This window comes from Staurois parvus, unplaced genomic scaffold (genome assembly GCF_062004578.1).
Source record: "Staurois parvus isolate SC_StPar_1 unplaced genomic scaffold, SC_StPar_1.0 ptg000011l, whole genome shotgun sequence".
Classification (NCBI taxonomy): Eukaryota; Metazoa; Chordata; class Amphibia; order Anura; family Ranidae; genus Staurois; species Staurois parvus.
Genome location: NW_028317807.1, coordinates 24,626,532 through 24,653,333, shown reverse-complemented (window position 1 = coordinate 24,653,333; position 26,802 = coordinate 24,626,532). Strand labels below are relative to the sequence as shown.

Genomic DNA, 26,802 nt, shown 5'->3' with positions numbered 1-26,802 from the left:
ATTTATTAAACAATTAAAAGTTGCAGTCCATTACAAACCAATGGTTACTATTTATTTTACATTAAGCACTGTGCATCAGCAGGGATGAGACTTCCCTGCAGCAGTGGGGCATAGTTGGAAACTCTATTGGGGGGACATTCCCGCTAGGATCCCAAAGGTATATGGGAAATCTTTAGATATTTTAACAATTTACATAACATGCGATGTGGTTGCAGTGCATTTTTTAAAGTTGTGCATGCACGACTCTTGGTGCAATCCAGTGTGATTTCATCTCATTCAAATGAATGGGCTGAAAATTGCACTGCACAGAATTACACAGGAATGGCACAGGAAAGTGGACCATGTTCCTGTGTGATTCAGGTGTGAACCAGACTTAAAGGGAAACTTTTCTTTAATTTACAAACAGCTGTAGTTTAAACAACCATAGTGATATTTTTAACTATTCATCTGATACTGTGTATTAGGAAGAGCTTGATGTCTTCAGCAGACATCTCTATCCATCCAGTGGAATGACAGTGATTGGTTGAGAAATTACAAAGAAACAATCAGAGATCCACATTTAACCTGAAGGTGTCTGCAGACGTAATGGCTAGCTCCCATCTGGCTAGAAACTGGAGAGGACAGGGGTTTAAAGTAAACCTTAGATTGTTTACTAATTGAAACTTTGCCTCAAGATTCATGAGATAAGCTAGTTTGTTGCTTGATTGCTCATTTGGCTATTCTACACAGCCCCTTCAAGTCTCCAGCCTTGCTGTGAAATGCATTGTAGCGAAAACCACTAGAAACTTACTTAGGCTGCTAAATGAATAGACACACAAACCCTCTTATATACCACATGGCAAAATATAATGAGGGTTGGAACTGTTAAGTGACTGAAACTGCTAAATGCATAATGCTACTTGGCAAAACTACTGTGCATTTAACGGTTTTCCACTCTGTAATAAATGACATATGTGGAAAACGTGCAGTAAATGTGAAAAACGGCACAATTGGTTTTGCAAACGTGCCCTTTTTTCTCTCTGTTCCCCCTTGTGTGAATATCAAAGTTGTGTAGCCTGTAATGGATGGTTTTATGGGCAGCTTTAGCAAGACTTGTGGGTCACACACTTGGCATTATAAATGTGTTCATAGGACACTAGCTTCCATGCAGGCAATCAGTTGTGGCTACTAGAGCAAAGTTAACATATAGATTAATATACTGAGTCTGATGGCATATACAATTTGTCCTGTCTGATTACTTGTGACAATCCAAAGCCTGTCTGCTTAATACAGAACTACAAGGCTATAACAGAATGAAGGGAAGTGTTGTTCATAGCACCCATTGTAACCAATTAAAGTTCTACTTTTTGTCCTCTACAGTTTGAAAATAAGAGTGCAAATTTGTTGGTAGCCATTGTCAACATCTTGTTATCTTTTCAGCTACTTTCTTAATATTCTTTCTTTAAAAAGACCATGTCACCAGACCATTAATTTCAACAAAAAGTGTTCCATAAGAGAATGTGTGCATTTAACATATTTTATGAATTTTCTTTACCTGTAAAAGCCTCCCTTGTTTAAAAAGACTGCTGCTGGTTATGATGTCAGCAGCCCTAACAGAATCAGAGCTATTACTTAAGTGACACTCTGTAGATTTCCCCTTCCCAACTCCCCTAGCTGTAGGAAAGTTAAGGGAGGGTCAAAGGAGCTAGCCAGTACAGGGAGCAATTAGGCACCCACAGTAGAAGAGAGGGCAATACCATGCAAAGAGCGAGAGCTAGCTGTGCTAGGGAATAAACTCCGTACAACAACCATACATGGACCGAAATTTGGCTGGTTCAGCAGGGACCAGACAAATTCCGATCCATGTATGGGTGCTCTGGCTGTACACAAGTCAATCTATCAATCGACTAGTGTAAAACCAGGGGTTTTACCGTACGATTCGTACGAGTTGTAAAATGTTATAGCAAGTTCAAAGCCACATTGCAAATGAGTATAAAATCATTTATAGAAAGAAAAAAAAATAAAAGCCTGACACCAACACACACTCCAGTAATGTAAAGCTAGGGTAAAGTATGAAAGTTGCTAATGCTGACTTGATTTGTAGGCCTCATGCACATTGGGCAACAATAACATCACTTTTAAGGGTGTTTGAAGTTTTTTTTTCTGCTTCTGAACACACCTGCATGGTAGACTAGGTGTGCTCTGCAAGCATGAGAGTTTACAGTCATTTGGAGGTAGGCACATTTAGTGGGCACAAAAACCCCCCAGAGCCAGCGCATTCAGGAGAGGATCTTTTTGTCGCTTAAAAACTCTCAACTTACTTAAACACATGTAAACATATATGTAAGCACTCTGATGAGACCATAACCTCCTGCTTTCGCATATGTACATTACAGAGGATTGATTAACTCCCAATGCTGATCTCCTCTCTCCCAGATTTAGTACTAAAGTATTGAAATCAGGATGCATTGAGATTGATTTAATAAAATCGGAGAGTACAACATCTGGTGCAGCTATGCATGGTAGCCAATCAGCTGCTAACTTAAGTTTGTTCAATTAAACTTTGAAATAAAACTTGGAAGCTGATTGGTTTCTCTGCAGAGCTGCACCAAATTATGCACTCTCCATATTTAGAAAATCAACCCCATTATTTTACTAAATATATTTAATTTTTTTCAAAGACTCTATAACTGAACTAAATAGTATTTTTTTTCTTAGTGTGCCTTGAAGTTGACCTTTTAAGTCAGCCATAGACTCTAGAGGATGGTCAGTTGTTCAGGCACAAACTGACCACCACTAGTCCCCCTGTGGAAATAGAGCATGCAGATGCAGTGTGGAATTGTGAAATGGAAGTAATGCAACAACATGAAGGCTTATTTGATTAAAATAAATCCTGTATAATAATAAAAAAAAATACGAGGTAAGATTTGTTACTGCAGATTTTGTACCCAAGAACCAAAATCCCTAGCTATACTTGTGTATCTAAAAAAAACTTGATTATAATGTAGACATGTAAATTGTATCTCTCAAATTGTGTTTGTGTCTGCAGCACACTGTACAGTAAGTTATTTGATGAGTCCGAAGAATAAATAAAAGAAAGCAGAGGTTCTAGAAAAGCAATGTGAACAAATAATGAAATATCTTTAACCTTGATTTTGAAGGATCATGAAAACACACCTTTTTCTTACAAACCCAGGCAAGCATTTCACATTGGTAGTCAGACCTTTCTCAAGGTGAGAAATACCAAAGTGTCAGGTTGAAACTGCTCGTATTTTATACCACAGAAGCAAAGTAAATATGTTTAACTTGACATAGTTTACGTTCCTCATTCTCTTATCTTGCTGTCACTTGCAAGACTCCTTGTTAAGATCACACCATGGAGATTTATGGGTTCCTGCATAGCTTTCAGGCTGCTAATTCCTTGAAAAACTGAGACTTTTGATATTTAAGAGGGCGAAACTAATGAGGAATATGGTGGCAAGATATGTATATGTATAGCAGGGGACCCTAAGGGGCAACATCAAGAAAATCTAAAGCAGACTCCATAGCAAATAAAAAAAAACTTTAGTCTAGGTATGTTTTAATTCATAAATCCTTGAATTTAAATACAGCTATTATAGTAATATGCATAGCTTTTTATAAAGAGAATAGCACAGGGTGTACCTCAGTAGCATTATGATGCTAATTCATGGTCCACAGAGCAGGCTGTAGAAAGGGGATTACACAGAAAGCCACGCAACTGAAGGCTACGAATAGTGGTGTCATCCTCTGTCTATATAGTGCTATTTATCATGAGTATAAGAGTTGAATGAATTTCAGGTGTAGATCAACAGAATTACTAGTGTAGCAACATGTGTCTGCAGAAAAGCAGAAGCTATAAGGTGCTAAGACATATGTTTAGATTTATTTGCATACTGTTCAGATCTCTTCTGAAGTGAATAGAAAATGCAGACTTCCTGGTAGTTGTAGCATAGATACACCTTTCTTTGCTTACTTAGCAACACCTTGCCTACTAATAGGTTGCATAGGGACCATAGTAAATGCATTGTGAGATGTATGAGATATTACATTTTTTCTGATCCCCTCGGCCAGTTAAGAAGTGAGGGTGATCAATAAATACCCTTCTCTAGTCTATCCAACCTTAAAAAAATGTAGGTTTACAAAAGTATGGAACCAAAATGTACAGAGATACAGATAAGTATAGGTAACAATCAAACTGCCACCTCCTCCTTCCCCGAAAACAAACACGCACTCTGACATGCAAATACCCAGGCCACAAAGCATTATATTTGGGAAGGTGGGAGATGGGTATGCATATTCTTCCTCGCAGAGGTATGTCCTAGGACCTTTGAAGAATGCTTTTCTACAGCAATATTAGTCTAGGATACTTAAAGTGCAACACCGTCCAAAACCTTTTTTTATTGATCTCAGTGTTCACACAAGAAGTAATTTTATCAGCAGAGGCACAGATAGCATCAAGGATGTGCCAAAGGTAAAGGTAAAAAAGTCTGGAGCTCTACTTTGAATTAAGAATGAGTGCAAGTTTATTATAAAAAAAACAAAACCCCCAAAAATGCATGAAAACTTTGACTTGACTTAGACATAGGGGTATATTTACTACACAAATAGGGAATGTTCAGCTTGTCATTCATCCAATTATGTGCTATCATATTTTTTTTAAATTTCTCCTGCACTTGATTGATTAATTTATAGCGAACTTAGCTTCACTTTATTTAACTAAGGTAAGTGAACATACACTTGGCAAAGAGCACAGTTTATGCTTGTTAATTAAATCAGCTCCACCAGTTTCAGAGCATGGTTTATAGATTTGATTTTAGTTAACAACCTAGTGCCTGGGAGCCACAGCTGCAGCATAATTTTGGCATTTTTTTTTTCTGTCTGTGAACCATAAGAGAAATTTCTCTTCATGTCCTGTCCTAAAGATGCAACAGGAAATTGAAAGCTCCTAAAGTTGAAAGCTCAAAAATTTTGGATTTCCCCTCACTTTCTTTCTTATGCGTAGAGATGTACTTTAACGTCATTCCAAAAATGTTACATTAGACTGGAGTCAGCAACAGGTCTTTTGCAACCTACCTGTTGATCAATGAGCTGGGTATATCTGGACCACACGTCATGGGTGTTGCCAGTGTTGGGCACCCAGGGCACATGCCCCACATCTCTTGCCTGCTGCCCAGGGTGTAGACACCGGTGCTGCCCATGTTTTATGGTGCTGTGGCTACTTGACATGCTGCTTATGGGATGCCACAGTTCTGTACACATACAAGGAGGGCAGCCTTAAACAGGGCACAACCTGTCAAGCCGCTACTCCTTAGGACTCCCATCTTTTCCCTCCAGCATGAGCAGGAACAAGGAACTGAAGAGCCTGGAGGGACAGCCAGCCATGCCAGCAGTGAAACTTAAGAGAGAAAGGTAATTGATGTCTGGTGTGTGTGTATATGTATGTATAAATGTGTGTGTATGTATTTGAATATATGTATGTGTGTATGAGTGTGTGAGGGTATGTATGTTTGTTTGTGTGTTGTTGAAGTGTTTCAAAAAGGGTATTGCTGTGCTATGAATAAAGGGGGTGAAATGAATCATAGGGGTGCTGTGCAGTATGACCCATACATTATTAATGTTGCATACACCTGACCCCTGCACTCTGTTCCCTGAGCTGTATGTTACTATTACTCCTAACCCCTACACTGTGTATGTTACCCACACTTGATCCCTGCACTCTCTGTGTTACCCACTCCTTACCCCTGCACTTTATATCTTACACACTCCTGACCCCTGCACTCTGTACAATACACACATCTGACATCTGTGCTTTGTACGTTACACAGTTCTGACCACTGCACCCTGTGCATTGCATATTCCTGATAATCGCACTCAGTACCTTACATATTCCTGATCCCTGAACTCTGTACATTACCCATTTCTGATCCCTGTACTCTCAGTGTAACAGACACCTGAACCCTACACCCTGTATATTACACACGCTTGATAGTTGCACTCTGTGCATAACACACTCCTAACCATTGCACCCTGTACACAACACACTCCTGCACTCTACACATACTCTCTGCATCAGATTTGGGGCAATGAATTACTCTAAAGACATGAAAAAATTGTGAATGAAAGTGAATGCCAATTTTCTCACTGAAGCTAAAAAAGGTAGAATAAGTTTTTATTTTTACAAAGACATTTGTATTATTATATTTTCATTCTTCTTTTATTCAAACCTTTCTGTCTTTTAAATGGGTCTTGCTAGGTTGCCTACACTTGAGTCACACTATTCATTTGTAATGAGAAAGGCATAAATGCAGACATATAGATGGATAGATAGATAGATAGATAGATAGATAGATAGATAGATAGATAGATAGTCTGATAGATAGAAAGATATGCATTTCTGTTTATTATCAACTTTATAAATATTCCATCTAATATGTAATATATATTCGCCTGACAGTCTTTTTGCATCTGAGGATTACTTTGCTCATCCATATGGCAGATTTATAACTCTCCCAATTACCGTGCAAATTATTGCTAATATTAGCTCATGAAAGTGTTTCTGCTCTGCAGGTTGGTTATTATTTATAAAAATCACACAACCAGCTGATACATTCATAAGCTAATTATTTCGGCAGCTGGGTACACAGTGAGCAATATGGCTGAAACTGATTTTTTTTTTTCTTTTTGGAACTTGCTGTGGTGACGAGATACAGGGGGGTTGACTTGCAAATAGGAGAAGCTGTGCTTGGAATGCTGCAAATACAGCGCTACGGTAGCAGTGTAGAGTCATATGGGTAGTGTTAAGGATTAAGTATTATCATTAGCAACTATTCAGACACAAACTTTATCTAATATGCTGGGTTACTGGGTTGCTGCCTATAAGTGCATCTTGTTATACTTGGAAATGGAATACCTGCATAGGCTTAATGAAGAACAGTTTTAAAATATAAAAAAAAGAAATAATTCACAGTAACCCATAGTAACAAGCTTTCAGCACACAGAGAAGTGTTATCATTCCTAAATGGTGTCTATGGCTGTGGTTGGCTTATTGATCTTTTTCTTTGCTTCTTAACGCATTACTAGTTCCATTAGTAAATATGACATCAATCTTCAATGCAAATGTTCTATTGATGACTAAATCATCAATCTTATAAGATTGTAATTGGCAATCTCTTTTTCTTTCTTTTTCATTTAATATTATTTGTGAAGTGTCTTTTTAGTTTAACCAAAGGCATATTTTCTGGACAGGGTAAGGGCCTTTGTTAAAGGGCTTATGTACCCATTCAAGCAGGTTTTGTATTTCCATTCAAGGCTATGAGAATGCAATGTCCGCTTGAAGAAGGTTAAATGCAGGTCAGAAGGAGATCACTTGCAGGTCAAATGCACCTATTAGTGAATTCTGAATGATCTCAGAAAGGTCTTATACTGATGTCAAACTGATGACTTTAATGTTAGGTGGCGCGTAAGCATGCTCCGTAAAATGCAGCGTCTTACAATGCAGGCTGGTGCAGTGTCAACTTCATCAGAGAGAAGTGCAATTCCTTTCTATTTTCAACTTTATTTAAAGTGTCACATAGTGACACCTCATTCATGTCACTGCATGCAAGCACAGTGCGTTGTGTTGCTGTGTGGTGATATACGGTGCATAAAAATTCAGATGATGCATTTTTCTGCATTGCAACTTATTACCTATCACACCAGTGTTGTGGTATAAATGTGACACATAGAAAACAACTATTATCTACATGCCCTTGCTTGACCTGCTTTTTTGTAGTGTAGAAATACACAGGTCACTACATAGAGTGTGAACTAGCCTTGACACAACCCCAAAGCCTGTCAACACAGGACCTAGGAGTGGGCTACAGGCATAAAATAAATTTGCCCTTGATTCCCTGGTAAGCTGGTCAGTTGCCAAGGCTTGAATGTTTCCAGTCAGTTGCTATTTCCCTCTGCGTCTTTAGATGCCTAATGTAGCATCCTGTATGACCACATTTCCTAATCTTCAGAGATGTAGGCAGGGCTATGCTATCACCAACACAGTCTAGAGATGGAGATTTGGCCAGTGCTGATAGGCCTCTGAGGAAGGTTATCACCTGTAACAACATTGCAGTAAATTCACTGCAGAGGGATCAGCATTGTCACCCTGTTGAGAGAAGTCCCAGGCACTACTAGGATGCCATCCATTTATGATAAGATAGCAGTAACACAATAGAAATTAAATAAGGCAGTTTATTTTGTATTCTTTAGGTGTTGAACTCCGGCTGTATGTATATAGAAACATAGAAAAGTTACAACAGAAATAGACTGAGTGGTCCATTTTGTTAACTTTTTTGTCTGAGTATAGATCTATGCTTGTCCCAAGCATGTCTGAAGCTATTTACTGTTGACTGGCTCACTACCTCTGCCGGAAGATTATTCCAAGCATCAACTACTCTTTCAGTAAAATAATACTTTCTGAGATTAGTCTTGAACTTTCCTCCAGTTAGTTTAAGGTCATGTTCCCGTGTTCTTGATTTTGGTTTCATGTTGAAAATACTGCCCTCCTGAACCTTATTCACCCCCTTGATGTATTTAAAGATTTCAGTCATGTCTCCTCTTTCCCTTCTTTCCTCCAGACTGTACATGTTAAGCGTACATGTTAAGCTCCTGAAGTCACTCTTGATATGTTTTATCCCCCAGACCTTTCACCATTTTTGTTACCCATCTCTTGACTCATTCTATCTTATCAATGTCTTTTTGTGAGTGAGGTCTCCAGAACTGGACACAGTATTCTAAATGAGGTCTAACTCATTTACAAGCCTTAGGATTGATTTACTGAAGACATAGCAACAGTGGAGAGGCCATCAGAACCGTACGTTTGGAGAAAGGTGGGAGGAGGTGAAATTATCCCATGGGTACCACACTGCCTTGAACACAGCAATCGAACAGGCATGTAGAGCAGTCAGGTATTCTATCTGTCTCACATCAGCAATAATTTTAAACAGAGTTGGCATCGAAGGAGGTATAGAGGATAGCCAACACATAGGAATGCTTCTTATAGCCGCTGTCAGAATATGTGTGGTGAGTTTCCTGGCCATTTTGGGAAGACCTGGGAATGGCAGGCTCAATAAAAAGTATAGGGGCTCAAAGGGGAGAGAGGTATGCAAGAGCAATTGTAAAAAGGACAAAACCTCTTCCCAAAAGGGAACGATGGATCCACAAGTCCAAAAAATGTGGAAGAGGGAGCCAAGGTCTTTCCCGCAATGCCAGCAGGCGGAAGAAGCATTCGGGTTAAAGGCATGAATTACATTGGGAGTTTTGTACCACAGCAGCATAATTTTGTAGACTTGATCAATTTGATAATCATTTACAGTAATCATTTATTTACAAACCCTCACCTATATCTCCTCAGATACATGTACTCCTCAGAGCACATGCGTGGAGAAAGAGACATACAGTATGTCTCTGTAGAAGCTGTTGGAAAAATGTAACTAAATCAGCAATACATCAATAAAATAATAAAGATAAAAAAACATAGATCAATAATACTGGGACTTAATCCAGGTTAGTGTTAAAATCAGTGTTAGCATCTGTGCTGGTGGTAGTGTCAGTGTATTTTAGGTAGGATTAAATAAATTAATAAGGCTTTATATTTACTACTGTGGTAGTGTGAGTGGTGTAGTGTTTGTGTAATTGTGTGTCTATAGTATCAGTGTCAGTGTTCGTATTAGCGTGTATGTCTATGCCATTGTAAGTTGTCTGTGTGTTTTAGGTAGGGTAGAGAAGTGAGTACCAGTGTTTTTAGGTGGTACATATTAATAAAAATAAATTTAAAGCTAAAATGTAAAAATATATTTTTACTATTATGGGCCTCTTTTTCTTTTAAGGAGAAGTGTGGGAATCCTAACAAAAAAAATCCATGGAGGAGAAGGGGAGACACCGCTCTCAGAGGGGCCATGGTCAGCGTGACAGCTGAGGCCATCTTCTGCACACGGGACTGCTCAGGTGGTGAGAGCGTTATCTCCTCTTCTTCTTCTTCCATGTAAGCGACTAGACAGACACTTGGACAATGCTCCCCTGCATTTGCCAGTGAGGTGATTTCTCTGACATTCAGCTTCTGAGCAGCGCCATGATGTCTCATGCTTCAGCAAAAAAAATACATATTCACCTCTCTACTGCAGCATGAGTACAATGCTGCAGCAACCCCCACTGGCTCTAAGCTTGATAACTGAGCGATCATCTGATCGCTCAGTTCTCAGGTCTGCTCCAAGCACACAGCCGTAGTTGTCAGTCACGGTTCTGTGTTCTGCCAATGTTGTGCGCAAAGGCGCACCAGGCAGGAGAAGGGATGGGAACAGCTGGCTCAGGCTCTCAGCAGCACGCTGTGAGGCTGAACCAGCTGCCGGTCAGAAATATGTGTGGATCCCGACATTGTTGTCGGGATCCCTCAAGAGTCTGGAGTTGCTCTGTGATGTCAGCAGACAGTGAGCTTTAGCCCACTGATGGCTGATTCCGGGTCACAGGAGAACACAAGCAACTCTACTTCTGTGACCCACAAGAGATGGATGGCCAAAAGAGCTTCAGCCATGCTTTTCTTTTACAGTTTTCAGAAACAAAAGGGGAACTGACACCCCACAGCCTCCCCACTCCCCCTGGTCCCCACTGTACTTACCTCTGTGGGTGATGAAGTGTCAGTGTCCATGCAGCCAATGGAGCAGTCTGGGGATTTGAAATCCCCTCTCTTCTTCTCATTCTTTTTCTGCAGGGCTTTTGGGTTGGATCAGAGTGATTCTGATTGGTCAGCGCCAGCACAGAGCATCCTGGAAGCTCTGCAAAAAGAAGAGGGAGAGGAGCTGGGGTTTCAAAGCCCTGAACTGCTGCATTGACTGTGTGGGCACTGACAGCTCATCACCCACAGAGATAAGTACAGTGGGGCCAGCAGGGGAAGCTGTAGAACAAAAGTCTCAAACTGTGGTCCTCCAGCTGTTGTGGAACTACAAATCCCATGAGGCATTGCAAGCCTTACAGTTGCAAGCCTGCCACCCAAAGGCAGAAGCATGATGGGACTTGTAGTTACTCAACAGCTCGAGGACCGCAGTTTGACACTTGAGCTGTAGAATGCTCATTCATCTTTTAATTTTTTTCTGAAAACTAACATAATAATAATAATTAAACAGGTGATACATTTACTGCCAAATAAATGCCAAATTTGCCCTGAAAAAATGATAAATTCACTTGGACACACTAAGTAATTGCAAAGATATGTAAAGTTCCAACAAGTGCCAACGTTACAAAACTAGATTCAGGCATTAAAGTTTGTTTTGTCTTCATCAACATGGAATTAATCTAAGGCTCTACACTGGTCATTTTGATAATGATGGTAACTTTAGCTGTGTAAAGTCACGTTAAAAACGTGAGTTTTTCAGCTTTTTTAGTGTCTTTGCATTAGCGTTGAGCTGCATTTTGCCACGATTAACTGCGTTTTCCCGCATTTGCGTTTTTTAGCGTTTTTTTAACCCAATCAAAAATTTTTTTGGGGGGGTCAAAAAAAGTCCAAAAATGCTGGTTTGCGGCGTTTTACTGCGTTTTTCAAAATTTTTCAGCGTTAGACCATTTTTACAGCTGAGAAACTCCTCTAGAAACCCACCAGTCCTGGATTTTTTTCCAGCCGCAAAACGTCCCAGCCAAAAAACGTTGATTACAGTCTATGTGTGCATGGACACATAGGATAACATGCTGAGGGGTTTACTAGCTGTAGAAAAAAAATCAAAAGCCAAAAACATCAGCTGTAAAAATGTCCAGTGTGCATGAGGATTTAAGATTATTAATCCCTTTTAGGAGGACCACTTCCTGGCCCTTTAAGAGTTCTAAAAGCCAGGAGGCAGAAGCGGAAATTCGGGTCATGTGATCGCTGTGATTGGCTGTCACATGATCATAAAACTGCGAGTCACAAGTATGCATCAGGAGCTTACTGATCCCCGCTGGCTACGGTGCTGGGAGCGTGCAGGGAGCACGCTCTCAGCACAGTAAGTTGTTTATACAGGGCTGCATATATGCGTACGGCTGGTGGGAAGAGGTTAAAATGATTAATAATGTTTGCAAGATACCTGTGAGATTATTTTAAATGATAATAAAATTTATCTCATCATTTCAGAAAATTGGACCATATATGGAAGCCCTGAATATGATAAATGAATGTTCTGTGTTGTTCTCAAACAGGCTGGTGAATATCCAAAATGTTGTAAATCTACATATAAATCAATTCTATGTCCGTGTCATTGAACACTAAATAGTTCAGCAGTCCTGGAAATACTATTAGGCGACAAGTTCTGTGGCACAGCATGCACCTCTTTAAAGACTCCTAAACACTTCTGAAAAAATCTTTCATCCTTTCCCTCATCCAGAATAGAGCAGGTCTGTGCAAATGTGGCCTTTCTCTTGTAAAAACAAGGCAGTCTTGTGTTACAGATTACCCGATAAATCCCTAGTGCCTTCACAGTTCACTGCCTACAGCTGCTACAGATGGGCAGGAGCTCTTTCTCTCTCTGCTCTGTGCTGTGCAGCCGGCAGTTGAAGGAGAAAATGGAATGATCAGGCTATTAACATCGGAGCCGTGAGGAAGACGAAGCACAATAAGAACAGCTGGTGTTTCTGCCTTGGCCGATACAGCGAAGATAATCAAATCTTGCCTTTTTTCCCCCCCAATTTATTTATGTTTGGGGAGAGACTATGGGTGGAGGATGGGAGCTAGCGAGGGCATTAGAGGTTAAAGAGTTAAACAGCCAATCTGTAATAGACTGAGTTACTTTGACGCACTTATCCAATGGATTGGCTGTACACTACGCATAGAGAGGAGCGCTTAGGCATGTAACATCTTGTGTTAAATGTCTGGGTTCTTTTTAAAGCTGTGATCGTTTAACAGGAATGCAGCATCTGTACAGGAATGTACTACTGTTTTCATAATTTTTATTAACGCAACTGTCACAAGATGAACGACAAATAATACTGGATGTGAAACCATCCTGTCACCCTGGCACAACCTGAGATAAATTATATGTTACCAAATATCAGCTGATGAATGGTCTCTTGGGAACCAGAGCAGATTTTTAAGACAGTTACTGGTATCAGTGGGTAATTCACATATAATCTCATTACACAAGTAATTATATATTTTTAAGAGAATCTGAGGCAAACCTTGGCATTAGGGAAAGTTGTTTAGACATTTCAAAGAAATGGACAAATTGTCACCAAAGTCAGCTCATGATTTCAACTTGGAGCCCAATGCAGTCATGACATGCAGTCAAAAAGAGATTTTACTAATAACCTTCATTTTTATAATATTTTATCTACAGTACTTTCTTGTTACATTTCTGTACGATTTCTGAATATGTCTGTGCTGTCCAAGAGGCACCAGTATTAGACCCGCTGCATGAGGTAGGCAGCACTCAGTAACAGAAAAACCAAAATGATGTGTTGGTGCCAAAAAACAATAACTGTGAATGAGCAATAAGGATGCAAACAATGATGCAAATAATAATACACAGTAAAAAGTGGTCAATAGCTGTAAATTGTCACAACTATGCTGGTGCCGCTTGGTGAAAATGCCTGGTAAATAATCAAGTAAGTATAAAGTTACCTAAATACTGTCCAATCTTGATCCAGCAATTTGCCAGAGATGGACATGGAGGCAGCAGCAGGAGCCAATGAATCTCAGCCTCTGAGGAGAGAGCAGGGGGTAGGGCTTAGCCTCACTGTGTGTCAATGGACACACAGAGTGCAGCTTGAGATCGAGCCCGCACGAGTGCCCCCATATCAAGCTTGCTATGGGGGCAGTCAGCAGGGAGGAGGAGCCAGGACCCAGAAGAGGAGACTGCTGTTTGCAAAACCATAAGTATAACATGTTTATTATTAAAACAAAATAAGTTTAGGATCACTTTAAAGTTTAACTCCATCTTTTGCACCATGTTACATGTCACATCCATATTTAGGGTGTAACAAGTAACACGGTGGAAATCACCCCCCCCCCCATCTTTAAAGTGCCCCAGACAAACTTGTAGTTGCAATGGAATATAGATGCAATGATCACCACACTTGTAGCCCATGGACACTTTCTCCAATTCAGTAACTGAAAGCCTGAAAGGGAGCTGGAAGAAGAGTCAGCAGGAGCCTGGCACTGCTCCTGTGATCAGTGGTTGCTTTGCAGGCTTCCGTGAAAACAAATACCGGTAATAAATGCACATTTTCCTTTTAGATATGGTAGCTGCATTAGTTGTCCCTATTCAGGCTAAGGCCTCATTCACACGGTACATATGAATCTGTGCCCTGTGTGAAGGCTGTGTTTATCCACCTGGGGATGCACAGGTGGTCTGTGCATCCCCATATAGGCAGTGTCATAGCTGTCAGTTGGGATGCAGTGGCTACACAGAAGCAGCCGCTGCTCCCATTGTGACATCCCCACACGGCCCACACCCAGGGTAAAAGGAGTAGATCAGTGGTGGAACAGCTCTTCATGTGACGATTTACCAGCATACCATAAAATGCTTATTTCCAATTTATCTTATAAAGCCATCTTAACAATTGATCAGCTATCATGTTTTCACAGCGTATTAAAATTCCTTATGTCATTACTTTGATCTTTATCAGTAAAAACAGTTCAGTAGGCTAACAGCTTTCAGCAAAGAAAATGGCAGAATATACACAAAGAATGGAATTTATTATCACTCCTTGAAGGTCAGCATGCTTGCTTCATGAAATAATTCAGTAACAATTCAGATGCATTAATAATCTAGCATGTGTGTTTATGTATGTATGTATGTATGCATGTAAGATAGGGACCTTAGATTGTAAGCTCCTTGAGGAGTGCGACAGATGTGAATGTACAGTATGCACGGGCTCATGCACACGGCTGCCTGGGGCTGCAGAATTCTACGGTTTGCACACATTTCCCTGCACTGTGTACAGCCGCTCCATAGAAATAATGCTGACCGTAGCTGCAGGTATACACTGGTACTTACCCAAGGGCACTCATGTGTACAGAAATAAAACCCCAAATGCAGACAGTCTGTAATGTTAAAAAATGTAATTCCTGCTATCATTGAAATCATACCTGGTAAGATACAAATGTGCTTCCTTTCCTGGGGTGATAGCTCATAAAGCACAGTGGAGGAGATTTACAAAACCTAGAGCACTCACAATCTTCTGCAGCTCTGAATGTAGCCAATCAACTTCTAACTTCAGCTTGTTCAGTTAAGCTTTGACAATAAAACCTGCAAGCTGATTGGTTTCTTTGCAGATCTGCCCCAGATTTTGCACTCTGCAGTTTTAGTAAATCAACCCCAGTATATGATAAACAATAGCCATGTTTATTCATAAAATACATTTTAGCATCTAAGTACTGCTGATTTCCTCTGGCCTCTTTCAGTCACTTCCTGCCTATATGCACAGTTGCACTTTTTTGCTCAGAACCTGCCTCCTGGACTACCAGTGTCCTTTTTCAGGCACTTTTTTAGTCTGTGGTGCTTGTGCAATGGGTGTCAGTATAGCTGCTTGTAGTCTCCATCAGGGGTGTATATGGTAGGCTGACAAAGTAGAAGCACAATATGGAGACAGTTACCACCTTCTAACAGGAAGTGCCTGAAAAAGGACCTTCATAGCTGAATGACCAGGTAATCAATTGAAAAAAGCTGCAGATTTATAAAAGCTTAAAAACAACCTTTAGAATTTCATAAACATGTTTAGGATTTTAGTGCTTGTGAGTGTGCTGGAATGGTTCACCATACTCACTATTCATCCGCCATTGAAGCAAAGCACATCTTCACAGGAAGTACATTGGAAGTGTACAGTGCATACACAGAGAAAACACAAAGCAAGGGGAAACCTACATTTTATAACAAAAACTAAGGCAACACAGTTGCTCTTCAATACTAGATATTATTTTTTTAAATTTTAGTTCTGAATTAATGCGGGACTAAACCTATCAATTTAACCATTTCCGATAATGGTTACATTTAAGGCATGCCGTGAATGATAACTGTCACAGTTGCTTTTGCTCTCAACTGAGCTGTCAAGCCAAAACATGGCTGGTCTCATACATGATCATGTGCAGTTCGACGGCAACTACAGATGAAATAGAGACTTAAGATGCCAGTTTCCTCGGCTGTAAAGGATAGAAGAGTTTAGTTCTGCTTTAAGTACAGTAACAGCACTCAATAAGAATACATCTTGTACTGGAGTGAATTCTGAGTGATTGCTATGGAATATCTCACTTAAGAAGTAACACTCATGGATCAGACCTCTTTAGGCCATAATTGTTCTGATTCATCTACTTCAGTCTGGGTATAATCAGGACATGAAACTTAGCTACTCTACTTCTAGTAGCTGTGTTTGAATGTGCCATAAACACTTTTAATAACACTTAATATGGAATTTTACCATTACAGAGCTCATCAACATTACTCAGGTAAAGTACCTAAATATATAATGTTACAAGTATCCAATAAAATGTTTAAAAAATGTGTGTTAGGCTCATAAATTATATGCCTCTGTTACCCTTATAGCATAAATGCCATCCCATAAAACACTCAATTTTCAGTAGCAGGAGATATGGAAAGGTGAAACACATGGCATACACTCTGTGTGAGAATTTAATAAATGTAAGCTCACAGAGACTCAGTAACAAGACTCTGCCCAAATATGGGACTCAAGCAAGCTTCTCATAGCATGTCATGGATCAAAATCTGGCCAGGAAGATGGAAGATAATATGGATGGACATGTGTGGGAAAATGAAGCTGAGCATTACCATCCAAGAAGCATATGCAGCCAAACTGGGTTTTTAAAGAAATCTGATTCTTTTGCCAAACCATGACACTAAAACATGGATAAATAAAGCATTCATAAAAAGACCTACTACAAAATAATACAATTTATCTAAAATATCCTCCTCTTTTCAGATGGTTATTAGTATAAATTTTCATTGAAGCATTACCTGGAGTCTTTCAATTTGTACCAAAGTTAATTCATTCAGATGTTGCTCACAAAGTGGCAACAACCACCACTCACTATGTTGGTAAGATCTAGTAGACCATAAGAATAATGTATAAGAGGGTTAATTTGGGTCAGTTTCTTAGAGGCCTCCCATGAAATAATTTGCATCTATGCAGATGTTCTCTTGACTTTGTTTGTAATAGCTTGTTCAATTCAGACAAAATTGTCCTTTATATGGGAGTATGAAGTAGGTGTAAATCTTTCTGGTCATTTGTTTACTGCAGGGCTGGCTCTGTGAACTTCTACGCTGGAAGGAAAACCCAAGCCCAGAAAACCGTACATTGTGGGAGAACCTGTGCACCATACGCCGTTTCCTGGGTCTCCCTCAACATGAGAGAGATGCTGTATATGAAGAGGAATCCAGACATCACCACAGTGAACGTCTCCAGCATGTTGTACAAATTACCCCTGAACCTGTACAGGTAAGAAATTAATAGTCTTCAATTAGTCTTTGCTAGCACTAATTAACAGTTGCTTTGTTATAAACCCAAAGGTTTACCAAAGCAAAGAGCAGTGTTCAGAATGATAAAACAAATGTGAGCACCGGAGTGTTTTCTTTCCCATTTTTAACAGGTCTCTTTATACTGTGAGAATGCACTGCTGTACAATTTTCCTCTAACTGAGCCCTGTTAGGCTGATTTGCCTTCACTTGGTATTTTCTACAGCCGTTGATTGACATAAGTTTTCCATCTAGTTTGTTCGACAGAAGTTGATCAAACAATTGACTTCTGCCAAAAAAAGATTGCCACAAACTGATCGAAATTCAGCCGGTCCCTGCTGTTTCAGCTGAATTTTGATCCATCTATGGCCAGCTTAAGGCCCATGTCACACTTCGATCCCATTCCTGGTTACAGCTTGCAGGGCAGAGAAATACTCATGTGCTTGCACAACTCACTCCCTTGGTATCTGAATGAGTAAGGTGTTGTTTTGTCATTGGCAAGTGACATTCTGCAATATTTTCATCAGTGTAGGTGTGACACCTCACTTATTCACCCAGCTACAGAGCAACCTGTGTTGGTTTCATGGAGCTGGACATTTCCTTAGAGAAATCATTGACCCCAAAACACCTTGCAGAGCATGATGGAACCTAGAGATTTTCACGTCTTTTATACTTAAATGAGGTAGGCCTCCTAGCACAACTCTTCCTCTTTATTAACATCCACCATACTGCGTACACATCACAATACATAACATGGAACATTTGTGTATTCAAAAGGCTCTTAATTTGTGATGAACACACTTCAACAAAGGTCAAATACAGGAAAGAGAAGCCATTTCCCAATGCAATATTTGATACTACTACTACTAGCCATTCAGACCATGTCTGTACTTGAGGTATTACTTTACGTATGCAATAAACATTTTCTGGTGTAAGGAGAATGTGGTAGAAGTCCAACTTGAAACACAGGTCAAATACAGGAAAGAGAAGCCATTTCCCCATGCAATATTGATACTATTACTGCTAGTCATTCAGACCATGTCTGTACTTGAAGTATTACTTTACGTACGCATTAAACATTTTCTGGTGTAAGGACAGTGGTGTGGTAGAAGTCCAACTTGAAAATAACTGATAATGCTTAGAATGTACATAAAAATCCTATATTAAATACAACACATGTGGACTGTATGGTCAGACTTGCAGCAGCAAAAAAGCTCAATAATTTTTCAAAGATGTTCAACTGAGAGTAATACTGTATGTATGAAAACTGTAATGCAGACCTGTAGACTATACACTAGGACCCGTATACTTCTCATGTGCGCTTATGGGTAAAATATGGATAAAGTGCAGCCATTGTAAACTGTACTCTAGAACCCTTATACTTGGCATTGTGATTTTGGATGAATGCAGTCACCGTAGGACACCTATTCTTGGAATTGTGCGTATAATAAAATGCAGCCATAGTAGACATTATACTAAAACCCTTTACTTATCATTTGTTGTTATGGATAGAATGTAGGCACTGTAAACTGTACACTAGGATCACTATACGTAGAAGTTGTGCATATCGATACAACACAATCACTGTAGACTGTACTGAGAGAGACCTACACTCACTGGCCACTTTATTAGGTACACCTGTTCAAGTGCTTGGTAACACAAATTGCTAATCAGCCAATACCATGGCAGCAACTCAGTGCATTTAGGCATCTAGATGTGGTGAAGATAACTTGCTGAAGTTCAAACTGAGCATCAGAATGGGGAAGAAAGGGAATTTAAGTGAGTTTGAACATTTTATGGTTGTTGGTGCCAGATGGGCTGATCTGAGTATTTCAAAATATGCTGATCTACAGGGATTTTCACACACAATCAACCCTAGGGTTTACAGAGAATGGTCTGAAAAACAGAAAATATCCAGTGAGCGGCAGTTGTGTGGACAAAAATGCCTTGTTGATGTTAGAAGTCAGAGAAGAATGGGTTGTCTGGTTACTGGAACATTCAGATGGTAGGGTCAGAATTTGGCATAAACCACATGAAAGCATGGATCCGTCTTGCCTAGTATCAACGGTTCAGACTGATGGTGGTGGTGTAATGGCATGGGGGATATTTCCTTGGCACTAGCAAGGTGTACCTAATAAAGTGGCCAGTGAGTGTATACTTGCATTTGTGCTTATAGATAAAATGCAGCCACTGTAAACTGTACACTAGGATACCCTATACTTGGAAGTTGTACATATAGATACAACATAATCACTGTAGACTGTACTGTGAGACACCTATAATTGGTATTTGTGGTTATAGAAAAATGCAGCCACTGTAAACTGTACACTAGGACCCCTATACTTGGCAAGTGGGTTAAATGTTTTTGGTGAATGATATTGAGTTTTCTTTAGAGCGACAAAACTCCTGTAAACAAATATTACCTGAAGTGACCGTATGCTCGGGATGTTTTTTTTAGTGATTCAGCCTATAAATCAGCATGGAATACCTGTCCAAGTTTTTTTTATATAGTCACTTTTAAGTTTTCTTTAGTTTTTTTTAATCGTTTAGAATACATGGCAGCCAAATGAATGTAGTTCATGCACAGAAATAGCAATGCTTGTTCCTCACTGAACTTTACAGTACTTGTGTTGGATGACTTGTCCATTTAGAACAAGGAAAGGGCTGTCTTTGAGTATAGTGGATAGCAGCACATCAAGATGAGAGCGTTAACTACAGATAACTCATACCATGCACCTCAGGGAGATCCACTTCAATTACTTCTGAGGCCTTAGCTGCCTCCTATCTCATAAACTTCCCACTGGGGATTTGCTTCGCACCCCTCTATTATAGTTTACGTATGGCCCCTGGCTTACACTGCACAAGGCCTTATTGCTTGTGTAAATGTGTCAGTGCTAAAGTACATGATGAATACATGAAATAAGGGTAGAGATGTACTACTTTTATAAGGAATACAATTAACCTGTTCAGTGCCAGGTGATCCTGTAGTGCTTTGAAATAAAGGTTTCATGAAAGACAAGATTTTGCTTGATCTAGGTTGTGTTACAGTTGGTGGAAAAACATGGTATGTGCTTCTGTAGACACGTGAATGATAGTCATGCTCTAATTTTCTGTCCAGATCTGTAATTTTTCATTTGTTTGTACAAGGTTGTGAACTTTTTTGTCAACACATAAAAATGAAATGTCATATTCTTGATGAACGAGATTTTTTCTCTTTTTTTTTTTTTCAATTCGACACAACCCTGAACAAGAATCCTTGACATACCCATATCTTGCATTACAAACTATTAAAGAAAAATAAGTGATTTGTTTTAGCTATACTCTACAGTTGGATTTCTGTATTTGATCACCTTGTTTTTGAGACTGGGGGCCAAGTCCCATTGGGACCACCATTTTTTTTATGTGAACATTTTTCCTGTAGGGCTTCTTCACACCAGTGGTCACAATACACTGTGGCCAGTGGTGTGCCCTGTCAAGAGAAGTGCCGATGCATCCAAATGACAAATTGCATTGTTTATTTTTTTCTTTTTTGTCAAAGTGAAATTTCACTCATATTTATTTGCTGCAGCGGGTTGTGATGCAGTGTACTGCATCTTAATATGCTACACTGAATAAAGTACAGCATTTTGTTACTTTTTTTCAGCACACACCACTGCAGTGCAGTGTTGTGGACCAAACTTATGGGAGAAAAGGCAGATTTCTTGGTCTGTGCACCCAGGCTGCATTTGGCAAGGCTGCCCACAGCCCAACGCACATGGTGTGAACGGATCCTTAAGCAATTTCATTTATTAATATCTGACAGTTTTCAGGTATATACAATAGTCACATCTTACTGAATCTGAAGTGGTGTCGTGATATAATGTACTTATGTGTTCTGTTGGGGTGATTGCCCTTCACTTCCTGTCTTGGAGATGCAACAGGAATTTAGAAGAAATCTCTCATTTCTTATTGTAATAGCAGCATTGTTTGTAAGCCTAAAATGTGTGCTCCTTTAGTTTACTAATGTGCTACCTATCAGTACTATCAGTACCAATGGCCAACTGAAAGAGCTCGCATGGCAGGGCAGAGGGTGTGCCTGTACATCAAGTGGTACATCAGAAGAGAAGTGCATTCCCCATCTGTGTGTTGCATTTCAGAAGGCTGGTCCATGTTCCCACAGGTTGCAGCTGCAACACAGCAGGGCTGAGCGGTCGCACAACTGACTACAAGAGATCCAGGCATGTCGTGTGTCAGTGCAGCATCCTGTATCTCCTAGCAATGATCTCATGGGTGCAAACTGACCATGCCAGTATGGGTTTGCTTTTGTGCTTGGCATGGTCTTTTTGAAAAAGGAACCCAGGAGAATTGGCAGGTATTGTGCAATAACAGAATAAGTAAAACTGCACAGCCTACATTTATTGAAAACTAAGTCCAAACATACCTGGAAACTTAATTTTTGCATAACATGCATTTAAAGGGCCAGTTCACACCACATGCAGTGCAGTGCTTTTTTTCTGAATCAAAAAAGAATGGAAAGTATGTCACAATGGTTCCAATGGCATAGTTCACACCAGGGCAGTCAGTGCTGTTGAATTTCAGTTCCAGAGAAAAAAGTACAACATGCTGCTTTTTTTCCTGCGCAGAACTGTACTGGAAAGCATAAAAAACATTAAACATGCTCAGGATTCCAGCACAGTGACAGGAAAAGGAAGAAAAATGTAATTTAACTCCTTCAATGATCCTCCTTTGGTCAGATGTACATCTGGACAACATGGAGCATAGATTGCTGTATCTGGACACTGATAGGCACCATCAACAGTGGATGTTCCCAATAACACCCTCTCTTGTGGCCATGCAATCTCAGAAGTGCAATGGCTATATCCATGAATAAGCCTGCCAATGCAGACATCTCTACACAACAGCACAAAGCACTTCCAAGGGATAAACAGGAAGTGACCTGAAAGGAAAAGTGACTCGGAAGCCTTGTCTTGTCAATGAAAATAAAGATTTTGCAATTGAAAGGACCCAAAAAGGAGGAAAAAAGAATCCAAAACCGCATAAAAAATGCATTAAAAAAGCACATGCAGAACGGCATCAGGAACATGTCTGGAGGATGTTTTGTGGTGTGTACTGGCCGAAAAGCTCAACTTGAGCTTATTGCTAAGGTTTTTTTTTTTTGTTGAAGAGTCATCTTCATTTAATAAGTAACTCTACTGTTACATACAGTATATACTTGTTACACAAGGTGTTTTGTGATAAAATGTTAACAAAAATGATTATTTTAGTCTGCAGCCAGCTTTGAATTTTTGGGGGTGCATGTGGTATGTATATTTTGTATGAGGGGAACTTTAAAATGTTAATGTATAGAAGTTCTCAACAAATGTTGTGTTTAAAGTTATTGTAAAGGTTCAGTTTTTGTTTTAAATAACAAATGCCATACTTACCTGCTCTGTGCAATGGTTTTGCACAGAGCAGCCCCGATCCCCCACCAGCGGTCCAGGCCTCTCACCCTTGCTGAGTGCCTCAAGGGCAAGCTGCTTTGCTCTGGAGGCTGCTCTGGGGACACTCATACATGCTCGCTCCTGAGCTGCCTCTGTGAATCTAGGTGACACACAGAGCACGTCTCAGCCCCACCCCCCAATTCCTCTTCACTGCTTGTGATTGACAGCAGTGGGAGCTAATGACTCCCACTGCTGTGTCTCACCCAGTGAGGAGGCAGAGACCCAGGAGAGCTTCTGCTGTTGTCAGGGGTGGACTGACAACTCATGGGGCCCCCGGGCAATAGGGGATCATAGGGCCCCTGTGTCCTTGTCCACACCCAAAAAAGCCTATGAAAAAGCCAATGAAAGGTACCAGGGGCATCTCATGGGGCCCCCTACGGACCCCGGACCCTTGGGCGGTGCCTGAGTGCTCGAAAGGTTACTCCGCCCCTGGCTGTTGTGCATGTCACTAGATCAGGACCAGGCTCAGGTGAGTATGGGGGTGGGGGTGGATTGAGGTGAGCAGCAAACAGAACGTTTATTACTGTCATGCATAGAAAGCATGAAGGTAAAAAAAAAATAATTCAGCCTTCAGATCCACTTTAAGGTTTATATACACTTTTTAAATAATTACTGAAATATTTGATTCCATAAGTTCACACTTGTCAAATGCTTGTCCAATTATGTAATTCAAACAAAGTTTCCAGGCAATTTTAAAGGCTTCCACGTGTAACAGTGAACATTTTCTCATTTAACTGAATTCAGTTTTTGGAGGTTCTGCTTTCCTCCCACAACCTAAGTGGTAGAGAGGATGTAGTACATGTAATAGTCAGGTATGTATAGTTTTTGTTAAAATTCAAAAGGTTCCATTCTGTATGAATTTTAAAGATTTTCAAACTGAAACAAAAACGCCTACAGTGGTGTGCTGCTATTTTGTGCACTCATTTACTGTAGGGAAGCAAAATGACTGTGCTTGGCCTGAGTACTCCTGAACTGTAACTAGAATCCATACGTCCGCCTGGAGTGATACCATTTCGGGACAATATTATAGTCAGGTATCCATTGCTATTCCTCAAACAAGCCTAGTTGAGTTCTTCTGTATTTTTCTTTAGGTGGTTTTTCTATAGTATAGTCTCTCATTTTTGTTTTGAGAATAGACGCCTATTTCACAAACATTTCTAATTATACAGTATATGGCTGTGCAGCAGTGCAACTAATTAGTTATTATGTTTCATTGTCCTGTTTTAGATTGGTAAGATGTGAGAGGAGATGCTCCAGGTTACTGCACTTTACTCTCCATTACTGCTCTTTGCACTAACTACTAAACCTGTATGCTCCCTTTACCTATGGAACTCTTTCATTGAGATTGTAACACATTTTCCTTTACTTTTATTGAAGTATTTGAAAATTAAAAGTTGTTTTCAAACTTAGAAAATAGAGTGTTTTTTTATAAATAGATAAATAATCTTTTATTCTCAATAGTTTGACTATGGACCTACTGATATGAGAGCCTGTTTGTAACCACGTAATGCCAGCTGTATAACAATTCTATTCTTAGGGCTGTCATACATGGCATGAATTTTGACACTTGGCAAAAGTCAACTATTGAATCGATTTTTGTCGAAGTGGCCAGGAAGAAAAGTGGCCAACCAGATGCAGGGACTGTTTTGGTATTTCTGGCAAAATAAGCAGGTATTTTTTGCTCTTATCAGATAAAACCAAAAATTTCCAATGGTAAATATAGCAGATCAAAATGGATTATAAAAGAGAAGTTTATTGTTAGGGTTTACATACACTTCAAACTGCTGCCGTAATTTCTGTAACAGTAAGTAAAGACAGGCAGTGCCTTTTATTGCAGAAAAAGTTGTTCTGCTCAGGTAATCAGGTGAGGGTGCAAAACCAAAGAAGTATTGTGAGGTTGTGCCGATAATAGCAAGATACCTTATCAGGGCCCTAGCACACACCCTCTAACATCTTCTATGATATGCTGCCAATCAGGGCTTTAAAATTGGTTAATAACTGAGGAATCCTTGGAATGTGACGGCACCTACATGTTTTCTATTGTTTACTGAAACATCCACCATCCCAGCACAGCTGCTGTCAGATGCTATGAATATAAAGCTGCCCTGTAACTAGGAAGCACAGCAGCATATCAATGGAACAACCTATAGGGAACTTCAGATCAGTCAGACATGCAGGGTCAGCCCAGCCTCTAGCAATAAGTAACATTAGCACTCAGGGATTAGTCCAGAACCTTTCTAACATCAGATTTCTTTTATCTTTTAAAGTATACCTAAATGCACCCTCCCCCCTTTTTTTGTTCTAAATAGAATGAAGAGTAATTAGAACACCTGTCAGGTTTTCATTGCTGTCTGTGCCCCCATTAGGGAGATTCACCCTCTCTATTTGTCATGATTACTGCTATTACCGAAAGTGAAAGTAAAAAAAATCCTGCATTTTGGGTTCCAGAACAACAGTAGATGACATATCTTTAGTTCTGGTGACCCCAGTGACAACAAGGGATTACCTCACCTTGGAGGGCTTTCGTTTCACTTCCTTTTGGAACATGAAGTGAAAGGAAATATAAAAAAAGAAAAGTTTTGCCTATAGTTCTACTTTAATTCTTATAAATCAGTCAAATTTGAAGCAAGATTACTTTATTTCAAAATACATAAAAACATTGTAAAAAAAAAAAAAAAAAAAAAAAAGCTGTTTTTTGCAGGCATTGCTAAATAATCAGCTGTGGAAAATCAACAGCTTTTGTACCTTATGTTTATATTTGTGACCTTTAGGAAAAGCTGTTAAGTAAGTAGCTCCTGATGCTGCTTTGTTTCTGGCTTTCAGAGAACTAGATTGCAACACCCAAAATGCATTCAGTCAATTCCAAACATATATAAATACACCATGTATTCCAGATATGTACATATTAAAAACAATAATTCAATGCATTTTACATACAGTTAGAGTAAACAACTACATCTGTGCTGATATCAGCCTCTTTTATTTCTTGTACAGGTACCTACTTTGAAATAAATTATATACCTGTATATTATTATTATTATACAGTATTTATAAAGCGCCAATGGTTCACTCAGCGCTGTACATTACAAAGGAGGACAGAACATGTGACAGAACAATACCAATACAATGCAAAACATGAGGGGATTGAGGGCCCTGCTCTTTCGAGCTTACAATCGACTTAGCATACTGTCCCTGCAAATATTACAACATGTGTTAACCACTTGCCTACCGGACACTTTTACCCCCTTCCTGCCCAGACCAATTTTCAGCTTTCAGCGCTCTCACACTTTGAATGACAATTGTGCGGTCATGCAATACTGTACCCAAACTACATTTTTTTAACAAATAGAGCTTTCTTTTTGTGGTATTTAATCACCACTGGGGATTTATTTTTTGCTAAACAAACAAAAAAAGACCAAAAATGTTGAAAAAAAAAAATTCTTTCTTAGTTTCTGTTATAACATTTTTTACTATTATTATTATACAGGATTTATATAGCACCAACAGTTTGCTCAGCGCTTTACAATATAACAAGAGACAGTACAGCAACAATACCATTCAATACAAGAGGGATAGGAGGGCCTGATCCTTGGAGCTTACAATCTAGGAGGGAGGGGCTAGTGGTACAAACGGTAATAACTGTGGGGGATGGACTGGTAGGAAGAGTAGAAGATTCCATTATTAGCTGAGGGCAGGATAGATAGGTTTAGTAAATAAGTAATTTTTCTCCTTTACTGATGGGCACCGATAGGCTGCACTGATAGGAACTGATGAGGAGTCACTGATGCGCACTGATAGGCTGCACTGATGGGCACTGATGAGGCTGCACTGATAGGTGGCACTCATTGGGCACTGTTTGGTGT

At 39.7% G+C, this 26,802-nt stretch overlaps 1 protein-coding gene across 2 annotated transcripts in view; it reads left to right on the top strand.

Annotated features, from left to right (window-relative positions):
- Positions 1 to 26,802, top strand: part of SATB2 (SATB homeobox 2) — a 273,671-nt gene that overhangs the window by 208,013 nt on the left and 38,856 nt on the right. For both annotated transcript variants that reach the window (XM_089671725.1, XM_089671714.1), the window contains one exon: positions 17,245 to 17,442. In XM_089671725.1, coding sequence (XP_089527851.1) covers positions 17,245 to 17,442 — 198 coding nt within the window. The remainder of the gene's footprint in view (positions 1 to 17,244; positions 17,443 to 26,802) is intronic.